General features: G+C 41.0%; 1 protein-coding gene across 4 annotated transcripts in view; it reads right to left on the bottom strand.

Annotated features, from left to right (window-relative positions):
• The window catches only part of CDC42BPB (CDC42 binding protein kinase beta), a 422,828-nt gene that overhangs the window by 287,087 nt on the left and 123,738 nt on the right, over positions 1–12,003 (bottom strand). For all 4 annotated transcript variants that reach the window (XM_053697422.1, XM_053697423.1, XM_053697424.1 and 1 more), the window contains exon 3: positions 1,933–2,016. In XM_053697422.1, coding sequence (XP_053553397.1) covers positions 1,933–2,016 — 84 coding nt within the window. The remainder of the gene's footprint in view (positions 1–1,932; positions 2,017–12,003) is intronic.

Genomic DNA, 12,003 nt, shown 5'->3' with positions numbered 1-12,003 from the left:
TGTTGGAGAAATATTAACTGCACATACCTTATTGCAGGAAAACCTGCACGCCATTCCCTCTCTGAAGTTACCTCACTCCTCAGAATATGTGAGAACAGCCATGGATCTTCTGCTAAGATCATAGAAAACGCAGGCAGATTATTCTTCTAAATACTGCCTGAGATAAACAGTAGACTCCGGCACCATTTAAAAAGAACAAACTTTTGATTGAAGAATAAACTAAGTATAAAACACCACACTCCTCTTACGACCTCCATCTTGGTTGAGGCTTGCAAGAGAATGACTGGATATGACAGTTAGGGGAGGAGCTATATAGCAGCTCTGCTGTGGGTGATCCTCTTGCAACTTCCTGTTGGGAAGGAGAATATCCCACAAGTAATGGATGATCCGTGGACTGGATACACTTAACAAGAGAAACAGCTGCTGAAGAACCTGGATCATCTGTTACCGGACAAAAAGCATCAAGCAAATAAATGGAGAGAAAAAAAATGGAGCAAAAGGAGGATTAAAACCACTGCGGAATACCAAGGAAAAAAAAAAATGTCCACTAACAATTCCTCAGCACCAAAGGTAAAATTCAATGTTAATTCAGCAAACAAATAATACCAACTGCAACGTTTCGGCCATATTGGCCTAAATCATGCACGATTAAGGTCCAGATGGCTGAAACGTTGCAGTCGGTATGATTTGTTTGCTGATTAAACATTGAATTTTACCTTTGGTGCTGAGGAATTGTTAGTGGACATTGATACTGAGGGGAATGTAGTAACCCTACCTGCGTGCACCATAAGAGCATTTATAGCCTTGTACACCCAGGAGTTGCTGAAGCCAGGTATATGAAGAAAAAACTGTGTGAGCTGCTACAGTTAATAAAAGTTTTAGGAGCCTATTCAGATGGTTGCATAAATGGAAACTCTTTTTACATAGATTTTCTTTTGAAATAAATAACACTGGAACTGTTCTACTGATGACAAGAGGGCTCAGGAAAACCTAATCTGCTTAAAGGGACAAGAAACAATTTGTCTTCTTTCAGATAGAGCATACAATTTTAAACAACTTTCGAATTTGCTTCTTTTATCTAATTTGCTTCATTCTCTTGGTATCCTTTGTTGAAAAGCATATCTAGGTAGACTCCGGATCTGGGAACTAGCTGCTGATTGACAAGCAGCATATATGTGCAGCCACCAATGGCTTACCGATGTGTTCAGGTAGAACCCAGTAGTGCATTGCTGCTCCTTTAGTAAAGGATACCAAGACAATGAAGCCAAATTCATAATAGAAAGTAAACTGGAAACTTGTTTACAAACTAATGCTCTATCTGAATCAGGAAAGAAAAAACCTACACACACTGGCCTCTGAGAATGCCCGACTGGGAGCCACACATCCCCAGACTCATAAGAACACACTCGTTTGTAAGGTTGGCCTATAGCAATGCGAATTAGACTCACATAACAGTCTTTTATTCATCTGTGTTAAAAAAGGAACGAGCTACAGCGCACGTGATCATATACTACATAGGTGGTAAAAGACCAGCAGCCTGAAGGAAGAGCCGGGTAAATTTTAAGGGAAAAGATGGGTTCCATACAGTACTGGGAACTTACTAGCAAGTGGTACAAAGATGTATATACTCTGCATGTAATCATGGGACTAAAGACATAACCTACAGAGTATAATGAAATTATTTTACAGTTATAGGTGTCTGCAAATTGTGCTTAGCTGTTCCACAATTCATAATCTCAACAAACAAAAATCATTTAAAAAGGTATTAGAATTATTATTATTAACGTGGAGAATAAAACTAGGGCAGGCCGCTCAGTAAATCTGAACACAAACATGGACAGATGCATTTGACAACCTGTCACTATACTACAATAAACTAGGTCACACATTCCCTCAGAATAAAATCCAGCGGTAACATTTAGAAATACTTACTTCTGCCCTTTTAAGCATCTCCCATTTGTTTAAGATTTTCATTGCATAAATACGTTCTGTGCTTTTCATTCGAACCACAGCCACCTAGAAAAAAAAAAGCAAACACATTCATATTAAATACCAACATTGCAAGAGGCAAAATAATGTGACTATTTTCCATATGATATGGAAATATAAGCACATACAAGCTTGCCCAGTAATAAAGAAAAAAGCTTTTATAAACAGCATAGTTCATTAATTGTGCCTAGTGGCATATAATGCATCATATCACCTATATATAGCACAAAAGGTTTTACAATACAACAATGATGGAGTCCTTTATTTTCAGGAATAAAGCAGTGAGATCAAGGAGTTCAAACAGAAGAAATGAGGGAGAACACTGAGCCAAATGGAGATGTGGCAGCCAGGCACAGGAGCAAAAATAACCTCTCCCTAAAATGTAATGTCATGTTACTGTGCACCAGGTCACATTCTCTAGGGATCATGATTGTTTTTTGTCAAGCAGTGGTTTGTAGGCATGATGTCCTGCCATGCAGTACTAATAGTAAGTCCGTCAGATACAGAACTTTTATATAAAAATGATGTACATCTGATAAACCAGTAAAGTTATCGTCTGCCTCTGTAAATAAAAACACCCGCACACTCAACCAAAGCAAGACGCAGCCACCAAGACACAATTCTGACCCTGCTTCATATGTAAAAGAAAATCTCAACATAACCCTACAACAGAACATTCCTTTAAAAAGTGATTATACAGATTTTGTATTACTAGTAGTAATAATTGTATTAGCTGAAAAAGAATGTACTGCCTACTGGAAATGCTTCAGGCCTCATCTGATGACGGATAACTATTACCCAACTTAATGGTAGTGACCTTTGTAAGGATAAAAAAAGCGTGAGCTCAGCTGGGATTTACACCTGCAAACCAGAAGTTTGCACGGGTTTGGTTGGTGCTGCAGAAACCTGCTCTCTCTCTATACACATTAGGCTTTGCTGCTTTTTTTTTTTTTAATAATTTTTATGGAGGGTCCAGCAGATACAAAAACAAAATTCAGTTTGCATAGTTAAGCATAAGACATATGTTAAATGGTAAAACAAATAACAGAGATGCAAAGATAAGCAAAATCATACACAAGGCTAAATCTCTTGGTATAACAATTCCATTCAATTCACAAATAGAGCGATACATCGGATGCATAACATTTAGGGAGCAAACCTAAAACCACCCTCTTTTTTCCTCAGGAATAGCTGAGGTCATTTTTGGGCCCCAATGAATTTGATTTGCTAATTAGAGGGTTTTTGGATGGCACAGGCCACTTTTGGGCCTGCACTGAACTTTCTCCTTCCCATGCCTGCCAGGACCATGGGTAGGTCCAGAGAACTAATACAACAATTGAAGGAGGACGTAGAAAATAACACGATAAAGACTCATAACAATTAATTTGGTGATAACTAAGTGTCATAAAAAACAAAACTGCAAGCAGAGAAGTTTGATGTCTAATATGTTTAGGCTCATAACTTATTATTATAGCTGACACTATTTCAGAGAAACTAAAAATGTAAAGGCTGTGATTTCCTAAAATTCAAAAGCTAATATGGTATAAAGAATTACCAGGATTAAAGAACTCTGAGGTTGCCTGAGGACTGTTAATTTAGTGCGTCAACCTACAGGGCGAATTTTATAAGAACTATAACATCTAATAATTATAAACCGAGTATAGGACTGTAAAGTTTGGTAAGCCTAGACAAAGACCAAACAATACATTGCTGTTATGCATATCAGGAGACATGTCTTTATAATATATATTTCCTAAGCCCCTTATATACTTTATATAAAGAATTCACAAATGTTAGGGGATGATTTTGCAGGAGTTGGGAATGAAGTAAATATCTCACCAGGGTGCAACTATATAAGCCAGGTTTATAGCTCAAATTTATCAGCTCCTCCATTTGGTTTTATTAAGGCTTCGCCTTGCCATCCGTGCCAACCAGGTCCACTAATAGGGTCTTACTCCCTGAAGTACATAGGAGACATATAGGTTTGTTACAACTAGAATCTGTGAACATCAAACACAATCCCAGCAGTTATAAAACTTTCAATAGGCTTTCATGTGGGCTAAAAGTTATAATAAAGTTAAAGAAATAAAGAGTCTGCCAGCGATAAAACACATAAGAGTAGTAAAGATAAATCTATCTATCCTTTATTAGGGTCCGGAGAGCCATTTTTACTCTGATATGAGGGCAAACTTTAATAGAGGCTCTACGAACTGGGCAGAGACTACAGAACTCTGCCAAAAAAAAAAATGGAGGATAAGCTATTTATCCCTTACCACACAGTAGGGATTTGGAGGGGGGGGCGGATGAAAATCTGGTGATGAAGTCCCCTTCGTCAAACATAATACTCAACCTAACCTATATATATGTTGTATATGCTCTCCTCATCCAAATAATATATACTAGCTAGAGGGGACTATAGTAGTATTTTGGAAACAATCTCATTGCAGAATGTATATGGCAAGGAGTACCAGCAATCCGTGTGGTGTAAATGCTGTGGGCAACCTTTAGTAAGCAAGGACTCTGTTAAGATTAGTATACGTCTGTTTTTATCATATAGTTAGCTGAAGCAACTCAATAACAGAAGTATAATGGTCCTACATAGCAATGACCCTACTCGCAGTTCTCAACCTACACCTGATCTGCGGAAGCATAGAGGACAAAATTAATGTCAACAATAGCAAGAAAGGTTCAGACCCCAGCAATGGTGTCAGAATACAAATACCCCCCTCATCAATGGACATACTGGCTTGCAAACACATGCTCTGGGAAAGCTGCTGATTGCAAAAATAAAAGTGTATATATCTCATGAAAAAAATGAAATAGAAAACTATCTGCGTTGGTAACTAATAGCTCGTCATCGTAGATTGGGTTTCATAAGTCGGATCTTTCAGGCTAGAAAGCCGTCATTTAGGGCAATGAGGCCAAAGTACTCCAAGACAAGTCACATCAATAATGACAGATTTACCCTATGCCAGATCTGCCCAAACAAGTCCGTTGTGTGGCATGCTGAGTAATGAATGACTCTGCTGGACCAGGCTGCTGTAAAAATGATTCAGAGAGATTCCTACAACTGCATGAGCCAGTCCCATACAAGAAGGCTTCTTCAGGTCTACTGCCAGACTCAGCGCTCGACTGCCCCGTCGCCACAGCTACAGGACTCTCCCTCCAAACATGGAAGCCGTTATCGACTCCCCCCAGCAGGCCGGCCGCATCTCTCCATTCCAGGGCCAAGACAGGCTTCCAGGGTCTCTCAAGGCCAACTTGTTTAACACCTCTCTGAGATGCCGGCTTCGCCGCCACTTCCGCTACAGGGTCAGAAACTTCCACTCGCAAGTGTGTACACTCCATGAGATACAGAAGGCGGTCAAATCTGCTACACATCCGTAGCTCTAAGTCAATCATAAAACCTTGTATGGTCACGTAGACTGCTTCCATTTTCAGTGTTGTATGCAATGGGACTGAGAGCTTGCCTCTGTAGGCCTAGTTCCCCGGGAGGGGGTGCTGGAATTTCTTCCCTGTGAAGGCCGCCAAAAAAAAAAAAATCTCAGTGACCCAACCTGGGAGACCCCCTCGGCTGCACAGTGTAGATATTGGCTTATCCAGCAAGTTGACCGCTGTCACACAAAGTAGAATTAGTCGCTGGTTGGCATCTTATTAGCTTAGTTGCATGACGGTATGTTAGTCAATCTGTCCGAGCTCCAAAGGTTTACAATCTTCTTCCAGATTGGCACCTCTTTAACTGCCTCAAATCTGCTATCTTGAAATAGAAATTGATTCGCTTTTCTTTGTCTGAAGAAACGACTAGTGTTTGGTTGAGAAACGCGTTACAAATAAAGCATTCATAATTTTTAAGTTTGGAAGTTGTCCTTTTTTTTCTCATCCTAAAATAATACGGAAAGATATTCAGCACTTTTAGTAGCCGTGCAGCATTAGAACTTGGAACAGCTGTGCAGCATCGGAACTCACAAGTGGAACTGGTTACAGTGTACTAGCCACTGTTAAGTGCTAGCTTGCTGATTTGCACTGGTCATAGTACGGTGCCAACATATCCGGTAAGCACAACTATTACCATCTTATCTCTGCTTAAAAAACAGGATTACACAATGATGTGCCCTCTTCTTGTCTTTATTTTGTAACAGTGCACCCCACACTCCGGGATCAAGAGGAGCAGCCCTGAGTAAAAACAGTCACTATCATCTAAGCTCAGGATCACACCTTTACATCGAACATCATTCAGCGCGCCTTTCAAATTCCCCTTCTGTTTTTTTTTTTTTACCATCTTGAAATAGATTTGTTGTCAAATGGTGTCCATTAGATTCCCTTAAAATTACCAGTTATAACAGAATGCATATAAGTTTAGTATACTTAAAAAGCTTAATTTATAAGGGTAAAATACACAGAGCTCTGTACCCCTGTGACTGCTTAGCTCGGCGGTTCCTTTGCTGCTTTTTTGACTCTTCCACCAACCAATGTATTTATAACATTTACTGTGCCTTCAGGTTTTTTCTTTTAGAGTTTCCTGTTGTCACAGAAAAAATAAGGGACTTATAAAATTAAGCAGTAGATTGGTTTTGTAATAATAAATCTCAGATGCACCTGTTATGCACTATACAATATATGTAACCTTAAAGGGACATAAGGGACATAAGCTCTGCTTAGTGTGGAGTAAGACATAAGGTAAACAAAGGTAGAGTGTGGTGAATTTTATGGAACATTCTATTAAATATAACTATAATCTTTGTATTGAGAAATCGTAGGCAAGAGCAATATGATAATTAGTGCTATCAAGTACCTGCTGAACTAAATGCAAAAGGTTAAACATAAAAGTCTTTACCATACAAACTAATAAGAAGTAATGCTACAATGATAATACTTTTTGCATAAACTACATTAAATATCACATCAGATTCCTAAGACACATAGAAGTACCTAGATTTCTTACATAAGGTTTGAACAAAACTACAGGAAACTTAAAGTGACAGTCAAGTCCAAAAAAAAAAACACAATTTATGCTTACCTGATAAATTTATTTCTCTTGTGGTGTATCCAGTCCACAGATCATCCATTACTTGTGGGATATTCTAATTCCCAACAGGAAGTTGCAAGAGGACACCCACAGCAGAGCTGTAATATAGCTCCTCCCCTAACTGTCATAGCCAGTCAAACGACCGAAAACAAGCCGAGAAAGGAGGAACCCTAGGGTGCAGTGGTTACTGTAGTTTAAATTTAAAAATTACCTGCCTTAAAATGACAGGGCGGGCCGTGGACTGGATACACCACAAGAGAAATAAATTTATCAGGTAAGCATAAATTGTGTTTTCTCTTGTAAGGTGTAACCAGTCCACGGATCATCCATTACTTGTGGGATACCAATACCAAAGCTAAAGTATACGGATGAAGGGAAGGACAAGGCAGGAACTTAAATGGAAGGAACCACTGCCCGTAAAACCTTTCTCCCAAATATAGCCTCCGAAGAAGCAAAAGTATCAAATTTGTAAAATTTTGAAAAAATATGAAGCGAAGACCAAGTAGTCGCCTTGCAAATCTGATCAAAAGAAGCCTAATTTTTAAAGGCCCAAGTGGAAGCCACAGCTCTAGTGGAATGAGCTGTAATCCTTTCAGGAGGTTGCTCTCCAGCAGTCTCATAGGCTAAGCGGATTAAGCTTCTTAGTCAAAAAGAAAAAGAGGTTGCCGAAGCCTTTTGACCTCTCCTCTGTCCAGAGTAGACAACAAACAAAGCAGATGTTTGACGAAAATCTTTAGTAGCTTGTAAGTAAAACTTTAAAGCACGGACCACGTCCAAATTGTGTAACACAAGGATGGAACAACAATCTCTTGATTGATATTCTTGTTAGATACCACCTTAGGTAAGAACCCAGGTTTGGTACGCAGGACTACCTTATCCGTATGAAAAATCAGATAAGGAGAATCACATTGTAAGGCAGATAGCTCAGAGACTCTACGAGCCGAGGAAATAGCTACCAAAAAAAGAACTTTCCAAGATAAAAGCTTGATATCTATGGAATGAAGAGGTTCAAACGGAACTCCTTGAAGAACCTTAAGAACCAAGTTTAAGCTCCATGGTGGAGCAACAGGTTTAAACACAGGCTTGATTCTAACTAAAGCCTGACAAAATGCCTGAACGTCTGGAACATCTGCCAGACGCTTAACTAGCTGACAATCCTTTTTCCAAACCTTCTTGGAGAAAAAGATAATATCCTAGCAATCCTGACCTTACTCCATGAGTAACCCTTGGATTCACACCAATAAAGATATCTACGCCATACCTTATAGTAAATTTTCCTGGTGACAGGCTTTCGTGCCTGTCTTAAGGTATCAATAACTGACTCGGAGAAGCCACGCTTTGATAAAATCAAGCGTTCAATCTCCAGGCAGTCAGCCTCAGAGAAATTAGATTTGGATGGTTGAAAGGACCCTGAAGTAGAAGGTCCTGTTTCAAAGGCAGAGACCATGGTGGAAAGGATGACATGTCCACTAGATCTGCATACCAGGTCCTGCGTGGCCACGCAGGTGCTATCAGAATCACCGATGCTCTCTCCTGCTTGATCTTGGCAATCAGTCGAGGGAGCAGAGGAAACGGTGGAAACACATAAGCCAGGTTGAAAGACCAGGGCGCTGCTAGAGCATCTATCAGTGTCGCCTTGGGATCCCTGGACCTGGATCCGTAAAACGGAAGCTTGGCGTTCTGGTGAGACGCCATGAGATCCAGTTCTCGTTTGCCCCAATGATGAATCAGTTGTGCAAATGCCTCCGGATGGAGTTCCCACTCTCCCGGATGAAAAGTCTGACGACTTAGAAAATCCGCCTCCCAATGCTCTACACCTGGGATATGGATAGCTGATAGGTGGCAAGAGTGAATCTCTGCCCAGCGAATTATTTTTTAAACTTCTAACATCTCTAGGGAACATCTCGTTCCCCCTTGATGGTTGATGTAAGCTACAGTCGTGATGTTGTCCGACTGAAATCTGATGTACCTCAGAGTTGCTAACTGAGGCCAAGCCTGAAGAGCCTTGAATATCGCTCTTAGTTCCAGAATATTTAATGGAAGGAGAGACTCCTCCTGAGTCCACGATCCCTGAGCCTTCAGGGAGTTCCAGACTGCACCCCAACCTAGAAGGCTGGCATCTGTTGTAACAATTGTCCAATCTGGCCTGTGAAAGGTCATACCTTTGGACAGATGGACCCGAGATAGACACCAGAGAAGAGAATCCCTGGTCTCTTGGTCCAGATTCAGTTGAGGGGACAAATCTGTGTAATCCCCGCTCCACTGACTGAGCATGCATAGTTGCAGCGGTCTGAGATGTAAGCGTGCAAACGGCACTATGTCCATTGCCGCTACCATTAAGCCGATTACTTCCATACACTGAACCACCGAAGGGCGCGGAATGGAATGAAGAACCCGGCAGGAATTTAGAAGCTTTGATAACCTGGACTCCGTCAGGTGAATTTTCATTTCTACAGAATCTATCAGAGTCCCTAGAAAGGAAACTCTTGTGCGTGGGGATAGAGAACTCTTTTCCTCGTTCACTTTCCACCCATGCGACCACAGAAATGCCAGTACTACGTCCGTATGAGACTTGGCAATTTGGAAGTTTGACGCCTGTATCAGGATGTCGTCTAAATAAGGGGCTACTACTATGCCCCGCGGCCTTAGTACCGCCATAAGTGACCCTAGAACCTTTGTAAAGATTCTTGGGGCTGTAGCTAATCCCAAGGGAAGAGCTACAACTGGTAATGCCCGTCTTAAAAGGCAAACCTGAGAAACCGATGATGATCTTTGTGTATCGGAATGTGAAGATAACCATCCTTTAGATCCACTGTAGTCATATATTGACCCTCCTGGATCAGTGGTAGGATGGTACGAATAGTTTCCATCTTGAACGACGGAACTTTGAGGAATTTGTTTAAGATCTTTAGATCCAAAATTGGTCTGAAGGTTCCCTCTTTTTTGGGAACCACAAACAGATTTGAGTAAAAACCCTGTCCCTGTTCCTCCTTTGGAACTGGATGGATCACTCCCATAACTAGGAGGACTCGTACACAGTGTAAGAATGCCTCTCTCTTTATCTGGTGTGCAGATAATTGTGAAAGGTGAAATCTCCCTTTTGGGGGGGAAGCTTTGAAGTCCAGAAGATATCCCTGGGATATAATTTCCAATGCCCAGGGATCCTGAACATCTCTTGCCCACGCCTGGGCAAAGAGTGAAAGTCTGCCCCCTACTAGATCCGTTCCCGGATAGGGGACAGTTCCTTCATGCTGTCTTAGAGGCAGCAGCAGGCTTTTTTACCTGCTTACCTTTTTTCCATGTCAGGTTTGGTCTCCAGACCGTCTTGGATTGAGCAAAAGTTCCCTCTTGTTTATTATTAGAGGAAGTTGATGCCGCACCTGCCTTGAAGTTTTGAAAGGCACGAAAATTAGACTGTTTGGCCCTAGATTTGGACCTATCCTGAGGAAGGGCATGACCTTTTCCTCCAGTGATATCAGCAATAATCTCCTTCAACCAGGCCCGAATAGGGTCTGCCCCTTGAAGGGAATGTTAAGTAGCTTAGATTTTGAAGTCACGTCAGCTGACCATGATCTAAGCCATAGCGCTCTGTGCGCCTGTATAGCAAAACCAGAATTCTTAGCCGTTAGTTTAGTCAAATGAACAATGGCATCAGAATAAAAGAATTGGCTAGCTTAAGTGCTCTAAGTTTGCCAAGTATGTCATCCAATGGAGTCGCTACCTGTAAAGCCTCTTCCAGAGACTCAAACCAGTACGCCGCAGCAGCAGTGACAGGGGCAATGCATGCAAGGGGCTGTAGGATAAAACCTTGTTGAATAAATATTTTCTTAAGGTAACCTCTAATTTTTTATCCATTGGATCTAAAAAAAAAAAAGCACAACTGTCCTCGACAGGGATAGTAGTACGCTTTACTAGAGTAAAAACTGCTCCCTCCACCTTAGGGACTGTCTGCCATAAGTCCCATGTGGTGGCGTCTATTGGAAACATTTTTCTAAAAATAGGAGGGGAAGAGAACGGCACACCTGGTCTATCCCATTCCTTATTAATAATTTCTGTAAACCTTTTAGGTATTTGGAAAAACATCAGTACACACCGGCACTGCAAAGTATTTATCCAGTCTACACAATTTCTCTGGCACTGCAATGGTATCACAGTCATACAGAACAGCTAAAACCTCCCTAAGCAACACGCGGAGGTGTTCAAGCTTAAATTTAAATGTAGAAATATTAGAATCAGGTATCTTTCCTGAGTCATTAACATCACCCACTGACTGAAGCTCTCTTTCCTCAGCTTCTGCATATTGTGAGGCAGTATCAGACATGGTTCTTAAAGCGTCAGTATGCTCTGCATTTTGTCTCACCCCAGAGCTATCTCGCTTACCTCTAAGTTCAGGTAGTCTGGCTAATACCGCTGACAGTGTATTATCCATGACTGCCGCCATGTCTTGTAAAGTAAACGCTATGGGCGCCCTAGATGTACTTGGCGCCATTTGAGCGTGAGTCCCTTAAGCGGGAGTCAAAGGGTCTGACACGTGGGGAAAGTTAGTCGGCATAACTTCCCCCTCGTCAGATTCCTCTGGTGATACATTTTTTAAAGACAGAAAATGATCTTTATTGCATAAAATGAAATCAGTACATTTGGTACACATTCTAAGAGGGGGTTCCACCATACAGAATAGCAATGAGAATAGCAAGCTTGGAAAACACTTTAAATCAAGTTAACAAGCAAATATAAAAAACGGCACTGTGCCTTTAAGAGAAACAAATTTTGTCAGAATTTGAAAAACTGAAAAAATGCAGTAAATCAAACGAAATTTTTACAATGTGTATAATAGGCTAACAGAGCATTGCATCCACTTGCAAATGGATGATTAACCCCTTAGTTCAAAAAACGGATCAAAAAAACAAAAGAGACGTTTTTTAACAGTCACAACCAACTGCCACAGCAAGCTGTGGCCCTACCTTCCCCAATAAACAACTTTGGAAAGC

The sequence above is a fragment of the Bombina bombina genome, chromosome 1 (assembly GCF_027579735.1).
Source record: "Bombina bombina isolate aBomBom1 chromosome 1, aBomBom1.pri, whole genome shotgun sequence".
NCBI classification, from domain to species: domain Eukaryota; kingdom Metazoa; phylum Chordata; class Amphibia; order Anura; family Bombinatoridae; genus Bombina; species Bombina bombina.
The sequence above is the reverse complement of the archived record's forward strand: the minus strand, read 5'-3'. Positions and strand labels throughout refer to the sequence as shown.